The sequence below is a fragment of the Pneumocystis carinii genome, assembly GCF_001477545.1.
Source record: "Pneumocystis carinii B80 chromosome Unknown supercont1.4, whole genome shotgun sequence".
NCBI classification, from domain to species: Eukaryota; Fungi; Ascomycota; class Pneumocystomycetes; order Pneumocystales; family Pneumocystaceae; genus Pneumocystis; species Pneumocystis carinii.
The window spans coordinates 511,012-531,825 of NW_017264716.1; the positions used below are offsets into that span (position 1 = coordinate 511,012).

Consider the following 20,814-nt stretch of genomic DNA (forward strand, 5'->3'; position numbering starts at 1 on the left):
ACAAAATGTATATACCTAAGCAGTTTTTAAATCCAATTTTTATTTATTAAAATAATTCATCATAAATATTCATTAGTAAATAACATAAATTTCATAATTCAAACTTTTTATAAAAAATTACAGTTAATTTTTTTTTAACATATTATCATTCAATAATACATATAAAACATTTTTCTAAAAAATATAATAGAATAATGTATTTATACAATAAATAATTAATGAATCAAAACTATTAATCTAACCAACAATCTAGAAAATAAAAAAGATACATTGCAAATATTTTTTATACATTTTTAAATATATAAAGTATTATACTAAAATACATTTTTACATATTTTATTTTCACTAAAAAAGTTAAAAAAGTTTGAATAATATTTTTATTTTTAACATAATATTAATAGATTATATATCAGAAATACTTTTTATTTTGGAATCATCAATTATATTTTTCATAGATAAAAGTCTTTCACGAATTAATTTAGAGATTGCGAACTCAGTTCTTTTTTTTAAACGATCATTTTTTTTTAGCATTTCTCTTTTCAAATCACAATTTATCTTATTAGACTTTAAACCAGAAATATCAAGTTCATTACTATTAAATGTTATATTTGTTTCGTTTGAATCAATATCATCTTTTAATCGTTGAGCTTCAAATTCAACTGTTTCTTCTGTCCATAATGCCGAATTTTTAAAACCCATACGAGGTCCATGTAATTCATAATCATAATTACGAAATGAAAGGGGCAAACTATTAAAAATACATCAATATTATACATTTTATTAATCAAACAAAGCTTACTTAGAAGTACCTAAATCTTTGTCAATTTCTGAATTTTCATCATTAGAAAACACATTTTCAAAATTAGTAGCATCTGATTTTGATGTATTTTTTATTTTTCTTAACTCATTTAATCGTTCATTTCTTTTCAATGAAAGTTGATCTAAAGACATTTTTTTATACGATAGCGAAAATATGTTCAAAAAAAATAATTCTTTAAAATCATACAAATACTAAAATATCATGAATTATAAAAATGTACTATAGTAATACATCCATGAATACATACTATATATATATATATATAATTTAATACATTTTTTTAATATTTTACTTTTTTATAAAAAGATAAATATAGCAAAATAAAAATATTTTTTTATACTCATAAGAATAATTTATAAATATTATACGTTTAATATCAATTTATAAGTTTTTAAACAAATATATTATATTATAATTAGTCCAATAATATAATTTAATAATAAAATAGTATAAAACAGAATATACGTAACACACTAAAGCCAAAACATACACATACACATACACAAAAAAAGATATATTTATATTTATAAGAATAAACGTACAATTCGCATCAAATAAATCACTATAACTATATAATCAAGCAAAAGATATATTTTTGCAAAAATAGTAATTTAAAAAAAAATATATATCTATAGATTAAGAAATAATGACATAAAATCACTAAAAATAAAATAAAACATATAACTAATAATATTAAATTATAAAATAAAAATTACTAAAAAAATAATAAAATAATAAAATAATTAAATAAAAATAAATTTTTGCTTAACACTAAAAAATGATAAAATTTAATATTTCATTAATAAAAGGCATTATAAACGTTTAATTACGTGCCCGGCTAGCTCAATCGGTAGAGCGTGAGACTCTTACTGTAGGGATCTCAAGGCTGTGGGTTCGACCCCCACGTTGGGCGTTATTAAAAAACTGAAATGTTTATCTTCTCAAAAAAGTATACATATAAATATTATAGAACGTAATTTATATTAATTTAAATTATCTAATTTATTATCGTTGTCAGATAAAACGATGTGTTTATTTAAAATTATGGTCGAGTTCTAACAAAAAATAATTTTTAATAAGAAACAATTAACATATGATTTTTCTATAAGAAAAATCATGGAATAATTTATTAGAATCTATGGAATTTAGTTTTTTACATAAACCTAGTGATATTCCAACATGTATTAAAGACTATTACTTGTTACAAAAGCTTGGACGTGGTGCTTTTGGTGATGTTTTTAAGGCTATGCCATTAAAAGGCAAGCTAAAAAACGAGAACATAGCTTTAAAAATAGTATTTCTAAAAAACTATTTTTAGTAATATTTTTTATATATTAATTTGTTTTAGATAAACAAAGCAAAATTAACATCACAAACACATCGTCGTCGAATTGTAAATGAAATTTACATACATTCATCATTAGAAAAGCATAAAAATATTTTGGATTTCTATACATCATTTGAAGATCATCAATATATATATATTGTCACACAACTTTGCTCTCAAGGATCTCTTTATTCATTTATACAAACTCAACCATTTCTTCCACTAAAAGAAAACATTGTCAAAAAGATAATGAAAGAAATAATTTCTGGTTTGATATTTTTGCATTCCCATAAAATTATTCATCGCGATCTAAAATTATCAAATATTCTTCTAGACAAAAATAACGTAGCAAAAATAGCAGATTTTGGTCTTTCTACAATTCTTCAAAATTTTTCAGACGAAGAACCAATGACATTATGCGGAACACCAAATTATATTTCACCGTAAAACCATTTCATTTTCCTAAATAGTACAATAATTGTTTTAGAGAAATCATTGCACATAGGCCTTGTGGCCTAGCTTCAGATATTTGGTCTCTTGGATGCATTTTTTTTTGTCTTCTTGATAATTCTCCACCATTTCAAGTATAAACAACAGATTTTATTACTCAGAACTAATACCTTTAGTCTGAAAATATATCGGAAACACTAATGCAAATCATAGATGGAAACTTAAGGCAACTGCCTTCTTATGTAAGCGATGAAGCTAAGAATCTAGTAAATAAAATGCTCCAAAAGGTCCAATTTATTTAAAATCATTTTGTCTTTAATTAACAATTTCTAGAATCCCTCAGATCGTATTAAAACACATGAAATTTTGAAACATCCATTTTTTAATTCAACTTTAAGTTTAAAAGAGATTATCAAATTAGATCCAGAATTCGAATCAGAACATAAATTTACATTTTCATCAAATTTTGAAAAATTGGAAACTATTGCAGATATTTCAAAACTTATTAGACATGAACCTAATCTAACTACGCTTAAGAATAACAAAGATTTGAAAGAAAGTAGAAAAAAAGATATAAAAGAACTTACATGCAAAAAGTTATCAAGTATTTTAGATACATCAATAATTGCAAGCCCCGAAAAAAAAGTTCTTCAAAGAATTGAGAATATCTTAAATGAGAATAAAAAAAATAGTATATACAAGAAAATTAAAAAAAAAGATATGCATTTTTCTATAAATCCTTTATTTAAACATAATTTATCTTCAAATCTCAACAACCTTAACAATAATATAGGTTATATTACAGGAAAATCATTTACATTTCATTGTGATGAAAATAATATAGGGGTATGCAAAGATTATAAAAATTTTGACTTATTAGATACAATGAAAAATAACTTGAATAACATAATAGAAGACTGGAATATTGATATATTCAGAAATCAAAAAAAAAAGAATCATATTTATGACAATTTTTATAAAAAATATAATTCGGAAAATGAATACATGGAAACTCAAACAATTTCATATATTATGGACCCCCAAAAATCTACAAATAAATTTGATAAAAGTCATAATGAGTTGTCATCAAGATTATATATTTTTTCAAATGTCTACGATAAACAAGAAGCTCATATGAAATACAATACAAAAGATTTCAAAAACTTAAATCTTTTAAAAAAAGAAACATCAGCGAAAAATGATTTAGATGAAAAACACCAAAATTATTGCACAGATAATAGAATTGGTTCTTTAATTACACCTATATCAGATTTTGCAAAGAAATATCATTTTAATACGAAAGGATTAAATGCAATAAAGCAAAAAACTAAACATGCAGACATAGAAATCACAAAAAAAGGATATTTACGACTTTCTTTTCATAATATGAGCTGGGAATGCTTGATAAATTCTGATGGTATTAAGGTATTATATATTTCACCATTTATTATTATTAAAAAAAATTAGATAAAAATAATTCAAAGCGATAGGTTACCACAAATATATCAGCTTGATGATTTACCTGCAAAATATCTTAGGGCATATCGCTATGCTTCTAAATTTATTTCTATTTTAAAATCGAAAATACCGAAAATTATTATTGATACACCATATGCAAAATGTCGCCTATATCTTAATTCAGTATTTGAAATTCGTTATATTAATAATCAGACAATGATTGTTCAACTTGATTCTAAAAAACAAATAGTTAAAATCTTTACTCAAAATAACACAGAAAACAAAGATAAATTACTTTATGAAGGGGATATTGAATCAGCATATAAAAATTTCCCAGAAATAATTTTTGATACAATAAATCGATATAAAAGATGTATAAATTTAGGAAAAGAGTCAGAGGGTGATATTACAGATACTTATGCTAAATTTATAAATGGAAAAGGCTGGTGGTGGATTAATAAAAAAATTGGGATAATGATGTTTTTAGATGGATCACAGTTACAAGTATATTTTAAATCCGATGATAACTATTTAAGCACACGATCAATTTCTCGTATTAAATTCATTAATAACAATATACATGAAGTTTATGAACTTAATGATAATAAAGTAATTCCTGAAACAGTGAAAAAAAAACTATTTATTCTAAAGGACTATGGATTGCTATAAGCTTTGAATACAAATGATTATAATCTACGAATTTATGATAAATCCAATTCTTTAGCATTTAATGTATTTTATAAAAAAATGTAAAATACTATATATTAAAGTATAAAAATAAAGCCAATATATAACAGTCCATTTAAGAATAATCTATTTTGATTTCATTTTTTTCAATTTCGGCCTATTATCATTTTCGTTATCAGACTCTTTACTAGATTCTGCATTTTCATCATATTCTTCAGCAACATCACTATCACTTTCTGTCTGAAAATCATCATCCGGGCTCTCATCATCATCATTGCTCCTTATTGATATACTATTATTATCATCATCAGACAACTCATCATCCAAAGCATCAAGTATAGCCTGAGACTAAAACATGTCATTTTTTTTTTTTAAATATTCAACCTACATCTTCATTAAGATCATTTTCTATTTTAATATTCTTTGACTTCATAAAATCTTCAAGAAGTTTTTGTTCTTCCCTAAATAAATTAAAATAATAAAGTTTATTTTTTTTCAAAAAACCTATTTATATTAGAAAATTGATAATAAACACCACCTTTAAGAGAAAAAGTAAGATCAAAAGTGCGTGATGCAGAAACAGAAGTATTGATACTATAGACATTATATTAATTAATATTAAATACTAAACATTATACCGAAAAAGAGTAACATATGAAATTTCAGATATAGGAATCCATATAGAAGGCTTAGGAATAAACAAAAAACTTTTATCTAAACAAAAAAGATTTCCTTCACTAGCTTTCATAGAACATTTAACAGCAGCATGACCACGATAACTTAATTTATATTAATTATATATCAAAAAAACAAAATATTACCTTCTGAAAATAGAAGGAGTTATAACTTTCTTGCCAGTTAAACCATAAAATATCTGACTTACAACTTCATAGGCAGGTTGATCATATTTCTTTTTCAATTTTTCAGAATACTTTTCTTGAAACTCTGAACTAAAAATAATAAATCACCAACATAAACAATCCGTAGTTTATACTCTTCAATATTCAATTCTACCTCCATTTCCTCTTCACGCATAAATTGAATAACCAAAAATGGATATTCTGTTTGACCTTGACGAAGAGGCAGATCCAATCCTATAACAAAAACTATATGCATATCATCAGGTTTTGGAAGAAGAAATAACTTGACAAAGGAAAAATAATATATTTTATAATCATAGGTCTTACCACGTAATCGAAGAAATGATGAATACATGTCTATATCATATCGACCACTAATTATATGAACAAATTTTTAAAGAAGAAAATATTATACCGAGGGGTAAGAAATAAAATATCAGAAAAAGAGACAATGCTTTCACCAGAAACCTGTCCAATATCTGCTTTATCCTTTAAACTTTCATAAAATAGCTAAAATTAAACACATTTCAAATAAAAAAGAAATAATATTATTACTTACATTTGCATTATTAACACTTTCACTATTTTCTTGATTTCCTGTAATTGTTGTTCCAGGAATATAAAATCTCATTTCAACGAGTTGATCTTCTTGTACTGCTACTCCTTTTACTAATCGATTTTCCAATTTTTCATTATCATTATCATATCTTGGCAACAAAAACTCAAGACTAACTTCGTTTTTCCCAGAAAGATTAGTGTTAGATATATTTGACAAAGGTATTTCAAATGCCGGTTTATTCGACACATTAAACAAAAGTTCTGAACCAGAAAATTCTGTTTTTCCCCAATTCCATCCTTTTAAAGAATGTTCTCGTTGCTCCAAACTAATATTAAAATATTTCTTAATAGTTTTACGTAAAGTATCAAGATCCTCATCATCAAATCCATCTAATTGTACAAATCCACCATTACGAAGAGTCAATTTCAACTCATAACCTCGTGCTGCTCGAGACCATTGAGCTTTACGTATATCACTTGCAGGTACTGTATACAGTTCATCTGAATTTGATTCTTTCCATCCAAGTCCACTAGATGCTAATCTAAGTCGTCCAGCAATCTTGCCCTGATTCAAGTAAATATCATCATATTGAATAACCTCCTGCATGTTTTTATAATAAATTTAACTATAATAAAATTGAAAATAGTCCTAAAACTAATTATCACGCCAAGCATTAAAATTTCAAAAAATAAAATGTTTTAATCAAAAGTTTGAAATTTCAAACTTATCACACAAAAACATTAAAAAAAACTATCATATTAAAAAATTATACAAAAAAAATAAAATTGAATCTTATAATATTATATTTTTATTTAACAGATCTTGTATAATTAAATAATTTATATGTATTAAAGTAATTAGTATGTTAACATATTTCATAATTAAAAAAATATAAAATATTCAAATTCACTAAAATAAATATGTGATTCTAAAAACATTCTTAAAAATTATAAATTAGAATATTTTTAAATTTATTTAAATTTATAGATAAATAAAAAATATAAATATCCAATATATTTTCAATACAATTCTTAACCACACTACTATTTTTAAGTTTTAGTACCAAAATAAACAAGTCCAAATATATAAATACATAACATTTAAAGATAAGTTATAAAAATATGATTATCTAGAACATAAACTATTTAAACTAAAATAATATATTAAAACATTAAATAAAATATCATTAATTGATTTTTTATAATACATATTTTATATAGAAACTATTGATAATTTATTTAATCAATTGTTTATATATATATATATATATTCATATACTTGTTATTGAATATTATTAAAAAATATGATTTCAAATAATTAACTGATATTTAAACATTTTATGAATGTTTGTAAAATTAAATTTAATATAATAACTAATTTATAAAAACGCATATGCTTTACAGACAAAACAATATTGCCTTTAATAAAAGTCCAAATATTAAATATTATAATATATCAAAAAAATCAAATACAAACTCCAAAAAAATATCAAAAGTATATTAAAAAAAACAAGGCTATAAAACAATACTATTTTTATTTGAAATATTATAATAAACTATTTCAAGAACATTTAAAAACAAAAATATTTAAAATTTATTATTATTAAAACATAAAAAATAACATATATTATTTAAAATCAATATAGTAAAAATTATTAAATTACTACATATCAAACAATATTAACCAGTTTTTTCCATAAATTCAAAAAACTATAAAAACATATTATCTCAAATAAACTATTAAACTAAATTTAAAATAAAATATAAAATAAAATCAAGTTTTTAAAATAATAAAATTATCAAGACATTAGACTAATAAAATATTAAATCATCAATTTTAAATAATTATGTAATAAAATTTGCCTGATAATCAAAAAATTGATAAATTATATTTGAATTTAAAATTAGAACTTGTAAATTTTTTCATATTTTTTAATAAAACATTTAAATAGTATATTATTTAAATACCATACCAATTATTAAATATTAGAAAGTATTTAAAATTCAGTACATCTTATATAGTTTAAAATAATATGTACAAATAACTGCAAAATATCAGGTTTTTAAATCGAAATAACTTTCAAATATATTAAAATTCAGGAATATTTGAAAATATTTATAATTTTTAATGGCTACTCTTTATTCATTTCAAACAAAAGATGACCTAAGAAATGCACTTTACCAATATATAAAAAAAGCATATGATGAAAGTATCATAAAACATAGTAAATTTAATGTAGCTATTAGTGGAGGATCATTACCAAAAATTTTGGGTGAAAATATTGAAAACTTAAAAGACATTGATTGGAATAAATGGTATTTATTCTTAATATTTTAATTAAAAAATTATTATCTATTAGGGAAATATTTTTTGCAGATGAACGTGTTGTACCGTTATACAGTCAAGATTCAAATTACAAACTTTGTTATGATGAATTTTTCATGAAATTGCCTATTCCTATCGAAAATATTCATAGTATTGATATATCTTTATTAAATGATCCAGAAAAACTATCTAAGGCATACGAATCAGTGTTAATGAAGAAATTTTCTATTAAAAATACAAAAAAATTTCCAGAATTTGATCTTTTATTATTGGGTTGTGGGGAGGATGGACATACATGTTCATTATTCCCTAATCATAAAAGTTTACAAGAAAACACCTCTTGGGTAATATCTATTACCAATTCACCAAAACCACCATCAATACGCATTACTTTATCACTTCCAGTTATAATTAATGCACAAAGAATCGTTTTTATTGCATTAGGAGAAAAAAAGCGGGAAATTATGAAAAGAATATGGAATGATATAGAAGAATTGCCATGTTCATTAATTAACATAAAAGCAAACTGTAAGGTGCTATGGTTCTCTGATATCTCTGCTACTGAATTAGTTGATGAAAAAATAAAAAAGCAGTTTAAGTTGTAAATTCAAATCCTAGAAATTATAACATCATATATATAATTTCAATGTTTCATAATATAAAATTTATGTAGTTTTCAAATATTAAATATAATAAAACCACATATATATTTATTATTTTAAATAAACAACTATCTTTCAATTTATATATGTTATAATGGCTTCAAAAAAACGTAATTTCAAAAAAATTTAAAACAAAATAATCATGAATACTTCCATAAAAAATCATTTTATTTCCTTATTTTTTTTCCAAATCTCTCCGCTCTTCTCTGTACTTTTTCATTTTCTACTAGGTTATTTAAGATTCTAGATTTTACAAATTTTGTATTTTTATCAAGTGTTTCACTTGAAAAATTATTATAATCATCAAGTTTTACAGTATCCATTACTTTAAAACGAATACATCTTTCAAGTCTTTTATTGTTTTCATTTTCTGAAATTCCAAAACGAGATGCTCTAATTTTACGTTTAACAATTTCATTTTCAATTAATTGCCAATCCATATCAAAAGCATTTTCACTACTTCTTTTCTTAATAGAAGGAAGATTTTTCAGTATAGCTTTTTCCTTAACAGAAACATTATTTATAGAATCAGATGATGCGGAAAATATAGATGCAATAGAAACGAATTTAAAATTGGAATCTTTTTGTATTTTTTGAGGATTATTCTGTTTGAAATTTTTTTTAGAATTAATTAACTTATCAAAATTATGTATAATTGGTGTTTTTTCAAACAAAGTAGATTTTATTGGTATGTCAGTAGCATCATCTTCCCAATCAATTTCATCTTCTGGAGGAGCAAGATCACCCAGATCATCCTTAGAGACTTTAGAAGGCCGAGAAACATTAAGCTTATCGTTATCAGATTTATCAGCCTCTAATAAACGTGCGACCATATCTTCCTTTTTACCTTTTACTGTTAAAAACCGTTTTTGTAAAAGTTCCTTAAGTGCAGAAACTTTAAGAGACTTATAATATGTCTCAGAAGACATTTTTATTTATGATAAAAAATAAGAAATTTACAATTATAAAAAATATACAATCTTTATCGAAACTTTACAAAAAAATAAATTCACAATCAGGTATATAATTATAATAAATGAAGTTTCACAAATCAAATTATATAAAAGCCTTTTATACAAAATCAAAAAACATTCACATTTAATAACTAAACTTATAATAATGTATATATTTAAATTATTTTTTTCTAAAAATAATTTAAAATAATTATTTCTATTAAAATAATTTCATAAAATTTATAACAATTTTAAAAATAAAATATGGCAAGTAAAAACATTTTAGGATTTAAAACTTTTGCAAAAGAATAAAAAAATAAATTTTTTAGAAGTATTTCGATCATATTTTTATAGTATCGAAAATAATCTTTAATCAATTATTTTAATTTATAAAAGAATAATTATTTACAAATCCTATTTTATTAACAATGACCTCAAACTACCAACAGCTAGAAAAACTAGGCGAAGGAACATATGCCACAGTTCACAAAGGTAAATTTAAAATAAATTATATATAATTCAAAAATTTATATTCTAGGACGAAATCGTGCAACAGGGGAAATTGTTGCTTTAAAAGAGATATTCGTAGATGCAGATGAAGGTACTCCATCGACGGTATAAGTGCATATAAAATATTACAAACATATATAATAAATATAAATTTAGGCTATTCGAGAAATATCACTTATGAAAGAACTTAAACACGAAAATATTGTTGGTTTATGGGATGTTATTCATACAGAAAGCAAGCTTATGTTAGTATTTGAATATATGGACAAAGACTTAAAGAAATATATGGATTCCCAAGGAAATGGGGGCGCTTTAGACCCTAATATTGCCAAAGGCTTTATGTACCAACTGCTTAAAGGAATTGCATTTTGTCATGATAATCGTGTCCTTCATCGAGACCTTAAGCCACAGAACCTTCTTATTAATAAACGAGGCCAATTAAAGCTTGCTGATTTTGGACTTGCAAGGGCGTTTGGAATCCCTGTAAATACATTTTCAAATGAAGTTGTAACTCTATGGTACAGAGCACCAGATGTTCTTCTTGGATCTCGCACATATTCAACTAGCATTGATATTTGGTCTGCTGGATGTATTATGGCGGAAATGTATACAGGTAGACCTTTATTTCCAGGAAGTAACAATGATGATCAGCTACTAAAAATATTTCGTCTTATGGGTACACCTAATGAACATACATGGCCTGGAATTAGCCAATATCCAGAATATCGTGCTAATTATCCAGCATATAATGTTCAAGATCTTAGTCAAATTATACCACAATTGGATCCTCTTGGAATAGATTTATTAAATAAAATGCTACAGTTACAGCCTAATATGTAAGTAATAGTAATAAATACTATTTTCAATTATTTATAATTTCAGGCGAATTTCCGCATCAAATGCACTTAAACATGCATGGTTTACAGACGTATCATATCCATCACATAGTACTTAAATATCATAATTTAATAACAGTAATTTAATATTAAAAGATAATTTTTAAATTTTAATATTCATATATTTATTATTTATAATATTGAATATATTTATACCATTCATTTAGAAATATACCAGATTATTACATAAATAATATATTAATACAAATAGCTTTTTTCTAAAAATAATTAATGTTATTATGTTAGATTTATTCAAATTCTTATATACTTTATTCTTCAAACTTAATATTTATAAAAAATTTTGATATAAAATAAAATAAAAATAATTTTCGATTATCAGATACAATAATACCGAAAAATGTTATATCTAAGATTATAAAAGCTAATTCTAATATCGATCTTAAATAAGTTTTGATACCCTTTTAATATAATTATTATTAAACTAATAATTATAATTTTTTAAACATTTTTAAAATATATTTTCAAATTTAAATAAAATATCAAATACTAAAAATGAAAATATATAATTAATATCATATTCTTAGTAACCCGATTTTTTGAATAATTACATAAATATTATATGCTAAAATGGTAATGATTTCTTAATTCTTTATTTCTAAATATATTTTTCAAATAAAAAATACTAATAAAACAATAAAATTTATAAAAAAATCTCCAGAATAAATTCTCAAAAAAAATTAATATAAATTTATATAAAATAAAATTAACATAATACAATTAAAAGTTTTAAATGTATTATTAATATTTAGAATAAAATTACCTATATTCTCTAAAATAATAAATTTTTGAAATTTTATAAGCAACAAAGAATATAAAAAATATATATTAAAAATTAAAAAACTATTATAAATCGAAAGTTCTGTTATTAATATTTAAAAGTTTTATATTTTAACAAACAAAAAATATGATCATCATGTTATTATTTCTGATTTAAAATCAAACTTATAAATATCTATACTTATTTAAATATAATGGCGCAGCAATTCTAATATAGAGATCAATAAAAAATAAATATCAATATTTTACTTCAAATAAAAAAAATTCTAAAAAAAATAACTCTTAAAATGTAAAATTTATAAAAATGTACAAAAATAAATATATCCAATAAAACTAGATATCAATATTTCAAAAATTCAATTTTAAAAGATATATTATAGAAAAATAAACTTAAATATCTTTGAATATTAACATTATAATATTAAAAATATATAAATTATTATTTAAAATTCATTTATAACATTCATAAACAACATTCTTAATGCTAAAGGTACCTAAACATTATAAAAAACCACTAAATTATAATATAACTCATAATATAAAAACATTTTTTTAAAATTCCCAGTATTCAGAATTTAACCCTAAAATATAAATAATAATAAAAAAAGTTAACTATTTTAAAAATCTAGTCTCAAATTTTCGAAGTGTCAAAAATTAATAAAAAATTTATCAAATAACTAAATAGAAATGCCTACAAGACTTCATAATACACGAAAGCATAGGGGTCATGTTTCGGCGGGCTATGGAAGAGTTGGCAAACATCGAAAACATCCGGGTGGAAGAGGTCTTGCAGGTGGCATGCATCATCATCGCATCAATATGGATAAATACCACCCTGGATATTTTGGAAAAGTAAGTTTAAAAATTAAATAATACTTTTTAGGGGATGGTTCTCCTTTAAACATTACTAATTCTTTATTAGGTAGGAATGAGATATTTTCATAAGTATAATAACCAATTTTAAAACGAGAAAATTTAGCTGATTATTTTTTTTTTTGATAAATAGGACAAATAATCAGGTGAAGTTTGAATTGTATAACTTTATTTCCTTTTTATTTACCTCAGAAGTTTTGGAGACCTCCAATAAATGTTGAAAAATTATGGTCCCTTATTTCGAAAAAAGAAAGAGAAAAATTTCTAAACCAGGAAACAGTTGCTTCACCTATTATTGATACTCTTGTTCATGTGATTATATTTTAAGGATCATTATAGTGACTAATATTTTATTTTAGGGTTATGGAAAAGTTCTAGGAAAAGGTCGTCTACCTTCTCTACCAATTATTGTTCGTGCCCGGTATGTGTCGCAAACTGCTGAAAGAAAAATTAAAGAAGTTGGTGGTATTGTTGAGTTGGTTGCATAGTTGAATAGATAATATATTCTCATCATTTGCAATATTATATGTTTTTATGATTTAATATATTTTTATCTACGTAAACTATACAATCTTTTTATAGTTTTAACATTCTTTAGAAAATATATACTAACTGTATAATCATTATCACCAAAAAAGCTTATAATTAAAAACTAGGGATATTTTTAATTAATATTGTATCTATATTATTAGTTGATCATTACTTTTTATAGATTAAATTTATTCAAAGATCCTGGAAATTTAATATAATTCACTACATTATATTCTATATTTTTTAATAAAAACTAGATTTTAATAAATAATTTCTTAATATTTCAATTCATTTTAAAAGACATAACTTTTATCAAAGATATTATATTTAAAATTTTACTATAAATTTATAATTGAATAACATTTTATATTAAAAAGTAAACGAATTAAAATAAACTGATGTATGTATTTATTATAATAATATTTAAGTGCTTTAAATAAAAATAAAACATTTAAACATTAAATTTAATTATTTTTTAATATAAACTTAAATATTTTATATTTTAATGGGAATTAATATTAAAAATTTTAATTCAAAAATTTCAAGATTTAAAAACAATTTTAAGTTAAATTATGTTTTCTCTAAAATTTAATATAAATAAAATCATCAATATTTTATTAATATTAATTTCTTACATATTTATAATTTAAATAACAATTTCATAATAAGAAATTCTAAATTATTAAAATTTAAAATTAACATATTTTCATACTTTTTACTGTAAGAAATAATCGATAAAAATTCTATAAAATCCTATTATAAAATAACTTTCATTAGAATATTAACTATTATTCAAATAAAAAACAAAATAGAATATATATATAAATACCTAAAAAATCTTAAAAATAAAATTTACATTTTTAAAATTATTTAAAATATCAATTTATAAATTAATATAAACTTAAATCTATTCTAAATTTTTTAATAAAAAATCATAAAAGTTATAAAGACAATGCAATTCCTTAAAATTTCAAAAAGCATCCGATTTATTATCCTTTTAAAATAAATATATATTTTATAATACGTTCTATATGATAAATCAAAAGTTAAAAAAGTTAGCTCTAATAAAATTACATTTTAATAAAAACAAAAATAAATTTATATAAAAATAAAGATTTTATGAGAAAAATCCATATAATTTTTTTAAAAATCATATAAAAACCTAGCTTAAAGTCATATTACTCTCCAAATTATAAAATTTACTATAAAAATATTATCTATTTTAAATTTATTTTTGGATTCCAATATCTATAAATTTAATAAAAATATCAACATAAATATTATATACATAAATAAACAAAATGTTAAATTTACCCTTTATATATAATTAACTTCAAAAACATCATAAAATAAGTTATATACAATCTCCAAAAAACAAGAAATAAAGGAATCCATTCTAATATTACTAAATATTACCATAAAATTCATAAAAAAATCCTAAATATAGATAATTAAACAAATATTTAACAAAGTTTATTAGTATTATTTTCTATTGATGCATATCTCTCAAACGGACATTTTTTTTCCAAATCAGAATCAAAATTATATTTTCTTTTTTGACAATGTCTATAATAAATCCGTTTAATCCATTTCCACAATTCCGAAGCTATAATAAAAAGTAATAAACCAGATAATGCAAGGATCCATTCCCATGTAATAGGGGAGTGTTTAAAAATCTCCTTATTAATTACTGGAATATAAATAACAGGGAAAACACTAAAAAAGCCAAAAACTACAGACCATAACAATAATTTATTTCCTTTAAGATGATGATACAATTGAGTATATTTGAAAGGTGATTCGGGATTAGAGTAAAACATAGATCGTCGAAAATCAATCATTTCCCATGCAAGAATCAATATCATCCAAGTAAGTTCAACAAACGTAGTAGATCTCCCCCTATATACATATTCACATGATGAATTATAAAAATCATTACAAGAAACACCAAGATTCCCATCTCCATATCCCCAAACAACAATAACATACTATAATTGTAAATTTATATATATATATATATAAAATTATTATAAACTTACAGATACTAAACAAATTACTGCCTGAATAAAGCCATAAACAAAAGTATCAACAATAACCTCATACGTAAATACCCCAATTTTAATCTATTTTATAATCATTTATAATTCATAAAAACATAAAATAAATACATTATGTGGTGGTCGCTTCATAATATCAGAACACGCGGCTTCCATACCAAGTCCCATAGCAGGAAAAGCACTTGTTACCATAATAATCCAAAGAATCTCAACCGGAGTTAAGGCAAATACAGAAAAACCACTTTTATCCTGAAATACAAGACCAATTAACAAATAAAGAGCTTGAGCAACATTTGCAGCTAAAAGATGAAGTACAAACTACAATTAATAAATATTTAAATATCTATTGAAATATTTAAAAATAAACCTTCTTAATATTATCAAACATTCTGCGACCCTCTTCTATTGCATTTATAATAGATGCAAAATTATCATCCATAAGAACAATATCACTAGCATTTTTTGCTACATCTGATCCCGACATTCCCATGGCAATACCAACATCTGCATGCTTCAAACTTGGTGAATCATTAACTCCATCACCTGTCATAGCGCAAAACGCTTTTCGTCGGTGCAATGCCTCTATCATTCGAACCTTGGTTCGCGGTGCACATCTTGCAATAACCAAAGGTAAACAAGACAGAGAATCAATTTCAGAATCACTCATTTTATCAAACTCAGAAGCAGTCATAATCATATAAGATATACTATTCGAAAATTTGCTCATATTTCGAGGAAGAATACCAATTTCCATTGCTATAGCCTTAGCAGTTCCTAAGTGGTCTCCTGTAAGCATATGAACATTTATACCAGCTTGATGGCATTCTAACATACAATCAATAAAGCTAATTAAAAAAAAAAAATACCTTTAACAGATGAAGCAGATTCTGGTCTAGGAGGATCATATATACCAACAAACCCAAGCAAATTCATATTTGACTCAATATCATCTCGAGACACCTCATCCCAATTATCAATATTCTCAGTCAATTGTCTTTGAGCCAACGCCAAAACTCGCAAACCCTGACTAGCAAAAACTTCCATATTCCTAAATACTTCCTCTTTATCTTCTTCACTTAGTAACTTCATTTCCACACCCATAGTAACACAATCATGAAGGACCTTTTCAGTAGCACCCTTCATAAATACCATAATTTTCTTTTCTGTATTTTTCTGAAAAACAACGGACATTTTCTTGATATCACTATCAAAAGGAAACTCGGCTAGTTGAGTCCACAATGAATTAGACCCTTTAGATAATTTATTTTTTCCCCTGTTAAAACGAGACGCAAATACTTGCAACGCAATTTCAGTAGGTTCCCCAGTTGCTTTCCACCGTTGCTCATTATCTTGATGAATAGTTGACAAATTAGCCAACGAAGCAACATTTAAAAACCCCTCCAACTCTTCATTAATATTATATGTTTCTAAATTAATTTCCACCTTTTCTTTATAATTATTTTGGATATACTCTGAAGGAGTAGCATTAACAAAATCTACAGTTCCAGCAGTAGGATTCAATGGCTCATTATTTTCTGATACCAAAAACATACCAAATCCACAAACCCAAGCCTGACGAGCTATCATTTTACCTAAAACATCTTTCAAAAAACAAAAAAAAATAAAAAGATTAACCTTGTGTTAAAGTACCCGTCTTATCAGAACATATATCAGTAATAGCACCAAGAGCTTCTAATGAATCAAGCTTACGAACAATCACATGACGATGGACCATTCGCTTTGTACCAACAGCCATAGTTATAGTAAGAACAACAACTAAACTTGATGGAATCATCTAAAATATTAGATCTCAATATTCTGAAATGCAATAAATACGTACAGAAAGGCCAGTAGCTATAGCATAAAGAACTACTTCATCTTTAGTCACAAAACGATTTGCTGCAAATACAATTAATGCAAAAAGCGAAGCAATACCAAAAAGACCAATAGCAAGAGCAGATAATTTTTTTTGTAATGGTGTTCCAATATTAATACCTAAAAAGCGACCAATACCATCTAAAATAATCATTCCACATGCAATAATATATGCATGAGGACTAGTTTTCCCTTCCTCGTTTTTCTTAATAATTTTTTTCTTTTGAATGGACTTAGCAATAGTTCCGATTTCAGTCGCCATCCCCGTGAATACGACAATACCTTTTGCACGTCCCTTAGTAACACTAGTAACACTCCATGCCATAGTAACACGATCACCAATTGGAATATCCTCGTCGGCAGATTCCATAGTAACAAATTTACTTACTGGCAAAGATTCTCCTGTAAATAAAGACTCATCAGTCTCAAAATTCATAGCTTCAAAAAGACGTATATCTGCAGGAACAGTATCTCCTGTCTTTAATTCTACAATATCACCAGGCACAATCCGGGAAGAAGGAATTGTAAAACTAGAACCATCACGAACAACATGTGCCGTTGGAGACGATAAAGAACGTAAAGAGTTTACAGTCTTTTCAGCATTATATTCTTGGAAAAAGCCTACAACAATATTGACTATTCAAAATTAAGATAACATCCTAATATATATATATATATATATACTTAATATGACAGCTGTTATTACACCCCCTTCAATCCAATCTCTTATGCCTAAAGATACAATCATTGCAGTTACAAGAACCTATCAACAAATATATATATGATCAAAAAAATATATTACTTATTATTCTTACAAGTGTCATGGCATTAGCAGCTTGTCGTAGAAGTACTGCAATAACAGATACACCGCCCTCATTATTTAAGGAATTAGCACCATATTTTAAAAGCCGCTTCTCAGCTTCTTCTGAATTAAGACCATTTTCCATGCTCGTAGAAAGCACATCCTCTATATGTCCGGGAGAAAGTAAAAATGGATGTTTTGAATATTGAAATACTTCGACATGATTTTTGGACTTATTTTTATAACACATAACTTATTTTTATAAAAATAGTCCTTAAATAAAAAAAAGAAACACGATTTGCCAAAAAAATCTATATTATATAAAAAAGAAATTAAATAAGAATCTAATACAATTTGATATTTATTATTTTAAAAATCAGAAATTCCCGTGTTGAGACATCACCTTTTAATCATATAAGGGTTAGGACTGTTTATAAAAATCATAAAGGTTTCATTAATTTAGGGTTAAACCTAAACCTACTAAAATCTTCAACTATGAAATTTTATTTTTTTAGAGTGAACTTCCATAATTTTTAACAAATTAAGCCTTCTAATTTTTATTTTTCGAACATTTTTCCAATTATATCAGCATAATACCTAGTTTTACTAAAATTCAAATAATAACATTAATTTACAAATTTGGATTATAATAAAACCACATTTTCTTAAAAAAAACATTAGAAGAACGATTATTCCATCTTTTTAACAGAGTAAAATAAAAAATTAGAACTTAGAAACAAATATTATTAATAAATTATAAAAATATTTTGATAATTAAACTAAATATAAAGAGCATTAACTATTTTTTTTTCATAAATATTGTTTTCAGGATAAAATTTAATCTATATATATAAATATAAAACTTTTGAAAAAAAATAGTAAAAAAAAATTAAATAAAAAAAACATTTTTAAACATAAGTAAATAAAAGGATCAAGAGTTAATATTATCGAGTATTAAAGACTCCTAGAAATTTAAAAAAAAAAAGTTATAATTAAACAAATATAAAAACATTTAGTTAATCTTAAAGAGATGTACTTTTAATAAGTAATATTTTCTTCTATTTTTGTAAATTAATATTAGAAATAAAATATTTAAGACTAAATTAAATATAAAATGAGAAAATCGTTATTCAAAAAAGTAAAATTCAAACTAAAATTCCAATATTCATCAGGATAACCGATGGGTAGAAAAGGTAGGCCAAAAAAAAGGCAGCAATGTCATGGCCGCTTAAGAAGCAAGCAGCAGAACAAGATGACATTAAGGAATAACATCTTTTGGCATTGATTGTGAAGGAGAAATATAAGAACGGATGCAAAGAACTCCAGAAATATTGTAAAGAGTTGAAAGAAATAGATGATAAATTCAAAGTAAATGATAAAGTTAAAGGACTTTGTGAAGGGAAAGATAAAAAATGCGAGGAACTGGGAGGAAAAGTAAAAGCAGGATTGGGAACTTTTAAAGAGGAACTTGAAAAAGCATTCAAGAGATAAAAGATTAACATTGTAAAAAATATGAAGGAAAATGTATGCTTTTAGAAGGCACGGGTAATGGAGAACTTAAGAATGGCTGTTCCAGTTTGAGGGAAGAATGTTGCAGATTGAAGCGTGAAAAGGTGGCAGAGGAGCTCCTTTTGAGGGCGCTCGGAGGGGATGTTAAAAATGATAAAGATGTGAATAAATGTAAAGGAAAGATGGAAAAGGTTTGCCCAATGTTAATCAAAGAAAGCGACGAGCTGATGTCTTTGTGTCTTAATCCGACTAAAACGTGCAAAACTATGGAAAGTAAATTAAAGGATGTTTGCAAGACTTTAAAAAAAGAATTGGATCAGAAAAATTTAGAAAAAGATTTCCATAAAAAACTTGAGAAATGTCATTTTTACGAACAAGCGTCTACTGATGCTAAATGTCAGGACTTTGAGAAGAAATGCAAGGAAAAAAATATTAGATATGAAGCGCCGGAATCTGATCTTAGTCCAGTGAAGTCGAAGGCATCGTTCTTGAGAAGTATTGGGTTGGATGATGTCCATAAAAGCGCAGAAAAAGATGATATTATTATTGGAAAAAAAGGAGTGGATGTACCAAGGAGGCTGGGTACAGATTTTCTGCAAGATCTCTTGCTAGCATTGAGCCAAGATGAGAATGTAAATGAATCAAGAATTGAAAGATGAACTTTTTATAATTTTAGTTCGCCATTTTAATTAGTAATTTAGCTTTATCGGGCAAAGTTTAAGTTTATCGAGAGGTAGTAAAGATTATGATAAGAACAAGTCTAAGTTTTCGTAAAGGAATAAGTGGACTATATTGTTTATTTTTAAAAAGCTACTAAACTTTATGATGAAAAAATTAACAAAATCTATCGCTTACCCTAAAA

The 20,814-nt window shown here is 24.3% G+C and overlaps 10 protein-coding genes and 1 non-coding gene across 11 annotated transcripts; 7 read left to right on the forward strand and 4 right to left on the reverse strand.

The window, feature by feature from the left end:
- Positions 1-362: 362 nt before the first annotated feature.
- T552_01099 (hypothetical protein) lies at positions 363-991 on the reverse strand. The gene is made up of 2 exons (XM_018369692.1): positions 800-991; positions 363-748 (listed from the first exon to the last, which is right to left on the reverse strand). The coding sequence occupies exons 1-2, from the start codon at positions 949-951 to the stop codon at positions 403-405; spliced, it is 498 nt and encodes a 165-aa protein (XP_018226883.1). The 5' UTR covers positions 952-991; the 3' UTR covers positions 363-402.
- A 661-nt stretch (positions 992-1,652) lies between these two features.
- On the forward strand, positions 1,653-1,733 carry T552_05014. The gene has a single exon. It is a non-coding gene; the product is annotated as a tRNA-Lys (tRNA).
- Positions 1,734-1,913: 180 nt separating this feature from the next.
- On the forward strand, positions 1,914-4,769 carry T552_01101 (hypothetical protein). Its single transcript, XM_018369693.1, has 6 exons — positions 1,914-2,114; positions 2,169-2,590; positions 2,635-2,731; positions 2,774-2,884; positions 2,931-4,022; positions 4,065-4,769. Exons 1-6 carry the CDS (start codon positions 1,959-1,961, stop codon positions 4,722-4,724), a joined length of 2,538 nt encoding a protein of 845 aa, XP_018226884.1. The 5' UTR covers positions 1,914-1,958; the 3' UTR covers positions 4,725-4,769.
- Positions 4,770-4,822: 53 nt separating this feature from the next.
- Positions 4,823-6,813, reverse strand: T552_01102 (hypothetical protein). The gene is made up of 8 exons (XM_018369694.1): positions 6,162-6,813; positions 6,018-6,112; positions 5,737-5,976; positions 5,564-5,692; positions 5,381-5,521; positions 5,247-5,336; positions 5,131-5,203; positions 4,823-5,090 (listed from the first exon to the last, which is right to left on the reverse strand). The coding sequence occupies exons 1-8, from the start codon at positions 6,765-6,767 to the stop codon at positions 4,869-4,871; spliced, it is 1,596 nt and encodes a 531-aa protein (XP_018226885.1). The 5' UTR covers positions 6,768-6,813; the 3' UTR covers positions 4,823-4,868.
- Positions 6,814-8,243: 1,430 nt separating this feature from the next.
- T552_01103 (6-phosphogluconolactonase) lies at positions 8,244-9,131 on the forward strand. Its single transcript, XM_018369695.1, has 2 exons — positions 8,244-8,476; positions 8,521-9,131. Exons 1-2 carry the CDS (start codon positions 8,289-8,291, stop codon positions 9,089-9,091), a joined length of 759 nt encoding a protein of 252 aa, XP_018226886.1. The 5' UTR covers positions 8,244-8,288; the 3' UTR covers positions 9,092-9,131.
- A 138-nt stretch (positions 9,132-9,269) lies between these two features.
- T552_01104 (hypothetical protein) lies at positions 9,270-10,123 on the reverse strand. The gene has a single exon (XM_018369696.1). It carries the CDS (start codon positions 10,075-10,077, stop codon positions 9,316-9,318), a length of 762 nt encoding a protein of 253 aa, XP_018226887.1. The 5' UTR covers positions 10,078-10,123; the 3' UTR covers positions 9,270-9,315.
- A 361-nt stretch (positions 10,124-10,484) lies between these two features.
- On the forward strand, positions 10,485-11,607 carry T552_01105 (serine/threonine-protein kinase pef1). The gene is made up of 4 exons (XM_018369697.1): positions 10,485-10,593; positions 10,640-10,716; positions 10,768-11,447; positions 11,494-11,607. Exons 1-4 carry the CDS (start codon positions 10,530-10,532, stop codon positions 11,564-11,566), a joined length of 894 nt encoding a protein of 297 aa, XP_018226888.1. The 5' UTR covers positions 10,485-10,529; the 3' UTR covers positions 11,567-11,607.
- A 1,339-nt stretch (positions 11,608-12,946) lies between these two features.
- On the forward strand, positions 12,947-13,714 carry T552_01106 (60S ribosomal protein L27a). The gene is made up of 5 exons (XM_018369698.1): positions 12,947-13,157; positions 13,228-13,250; positions 13,312-13,324; positions 13,374-13,490; positions 13,538-13,714. Exons 1-5 carry the CDS (start codon positions 12,993-12,995, stop codon positions 13,664-13,666), a joined length of 447 nt encoding a protein of 148 aa, XP_018226889.1. The 5' UTR covers positions 12,947-12,992; the 3' UTR covers positions 13,667-13,714.
- Positions 13,715-15,128: 1,414 nt separating this feature from the next.
- Positions 15,129-18,739, reverse strand: T552_01107 (potassium/sodium efflux P-type ATPase, fungal-type). Its single transcript, XM_018369699.1, has 9 exons — positions 18,457-18,739; positions 18,326-18,404; positions 17,607-18,277; positions 17,402-17,561; positions 16,633-17,358; positions 16,134-16,591; positions 15,878-16,084; positions 15,749-15,832; positions 15,129-15,697 (listed from the first exon to the last, which is right to left on the reverse strand). The coding sequence occupies exons 1-9, from the start codon at positions 18,691-18,693 to the stop codon at positions 15,173-15,175; spliced, it is 3,147 nt and encodes a 1,048-aa protein (XP_018226890.1). The 5' UTR covers positions 18,694-18,739; the 3' UTR covers positions 15,129-15,172.
- An 818-nt stretch (positions 18,740-19,557) lies between these two features.
- Positions 19,558-19,934, forward strand: T552_01108 (hypothetical protein; the record flags this gene model as incomplete). Its single annotated transcript, XM_018369700.1, has 3 exons — positions 19,558-19,581; positions 19,616-19,636; positions 19,737-19,934. The coding sequence occupies 3 exons, from the start codon at positions 19,558-19,560 to the stop codon at positions 19,932-19,934; spliced, it is 243 nt and encodes an 80-aa protein (XP_018226891.1).
- Positions 19,935-19,969: 35 nt separating this feature from the next.
- On the forward strand, positions 19,970-20,665 carry T552_01109 (hypothetical protein; the record flags this gene model as incomplete). The annotated part of the gene is made up of 1 exon (XM_018369701.1): positions 19,970-20,665. One exon carries the CDS (start codon positions 19,970-19,972, stop codon positions 20,609-20,611), a length of 642 nt encoding a protein of 213 aa, XP_018226892.1. The 3' UTR covers positions 20,612-20,665.
- Between the last annotated feature and the right edge of the window lie 149 nt (positions 20,666-20,814).

Excerpts from the sequence above, each read along its gene's own strand:
- T552_01106 (XM_018369698.1), top strand. The coding sequence starts at position 12,993 with ATGCCTACAAGACTTCATAATACACGAAAGCATAGGGGTCATGTTTCG. Across the intron at positions 13,158-13,227 it reads ACCCTGGATATTTTGGAAAA|GTAGGAATGAGATATTTTCA; the intron begins GTAAGTTTAAAA and ends ATTCTTTATTAG. Across the intron at positions 13,491-13,537 it reads TTATTGATACTCTTGTTCAT|GGTTATGGAAAAGTTCTAGG; the intron begins GTGATTATATTT and ends ATTTTATTTTAG.
- T552_01104 (XM_018369696.1), bottom strand. The coding sequence starts at position 10,077 with ATGTCTTCTGAGACATATTATAAGTCTCTTAAAGTTTCTGCACTTAAG.
- T552_01099 (XM_018369692.1), bottom strand. The coding sequence starts at position 951 with ATGTCTTTAGATCAACTTTCATTGAAAAGAAATGAACGATTAAATGAG. Across the intron at positions 749-799 it reads AAAGATTTAGGTACTTCTAA|TTTGCCCCTTTCATTTCGTA; the intron begins GTAAGCTTTGTT and ends TATTTTTAATAG.
- T552_01101 (XM_018369693.1), top strand. The coding sequence starts at position 1,959 with ATGGAATTTAGTTTTTTACATAAACCTAGTGATATTCCAACATGTATT. Across the intron at positions 2,115-2,168 it reads AGAACATAGCTTTAAAAATA|ATAAACAAAGCAAAATTAAC; the intron begins GTATTTCTAAAA and ends AATTTGTTTTAG. Across the intron at positions 4,023-4,064 it reads TAAATTCTGATGGTATTAAG|ATAAAAATAATTCAAAGCGA; the intron begins GTATTATATATT and ends AAAAAAAATTAG.
- T552_01102 (XM_018369694.1), bottom strand. The coding sequence starts at position 6,767 with ATGCAGGAGGTTATTCAATATGATGATATTTACTTGAATCAGGGCAAG. Across the intron at positions 5,693-5,736 it reads GTAGAATTGAATATTGAAGA|TTCAGAGTTTCAAGAAAAGT; the intron begins GTATAAACTACG and ends TATTATTTTTAG. Across the intron at positions 5,091-5,130 it reads AAAATGATCTTAATGAAGAT|TCTCAGGCTATACTTGATGC; the intron begins GTAGGTTGAATA and ends GACATGTTTTAG.
- T552_01103 (XM_018369695.1), top strand. The coding sequence starts at position 8,289 with ATGGCTACTCTTTATTCATTTCAAACAAAAGATGACCTAAGAAATGCA. Across the intron at positions 8,477-8,520 it reads GACATTGATTGGAATAAATG|GGAAATATTTTTTGCAGATG; the intron begins GTATTTATTCTT and ends ATTATCTATTAG.
- T552_01105 (XM_018369697.1), top strand. The coding sequence starts at position 10,530 with ATGACCTCAAACTACCAACAGCTAGAAAAACTAGGCGAAGGAACATAT. Across the intron at positions 10,594-10,639 it reads ATATGCCACAGTTCACAAAG|GACGAAATCGTGCAACAGGG; the intron begins GTAAATTTAAAA and ends TTTATATTCTAG. Across the intron at positions 10,717-10,767 it reads ATGAAGGTACTCCATCGACG|GCTATTCGAGAAATATCACT; the intron begins GTATAAGTGCAT and ends ATATAAATTTAG.
- T552_01107 (XM_018369699.1), bottom strand. The coding sequence starts at position 18,693 with ATGTGTTATAAAAATAAGTCCAAAAATCATGTCGAAGTATTTCAATAT. Across the intron at positions 17,562-17,606 it reads CTATAGCTACTGGCCTTTCT|ATGATTCCATCAAGTTTAGT; the intron begins GTACGTATTTAT and ends CTAATATTTTAG. Across the intron at positions 16,085-16,133 it reads TGTTTGATAATATTAAGAAG|TTTGTACTTCATCTTTTAGC; the intron begins GTTTATTTTTAA and ends TATTAATTGTAG.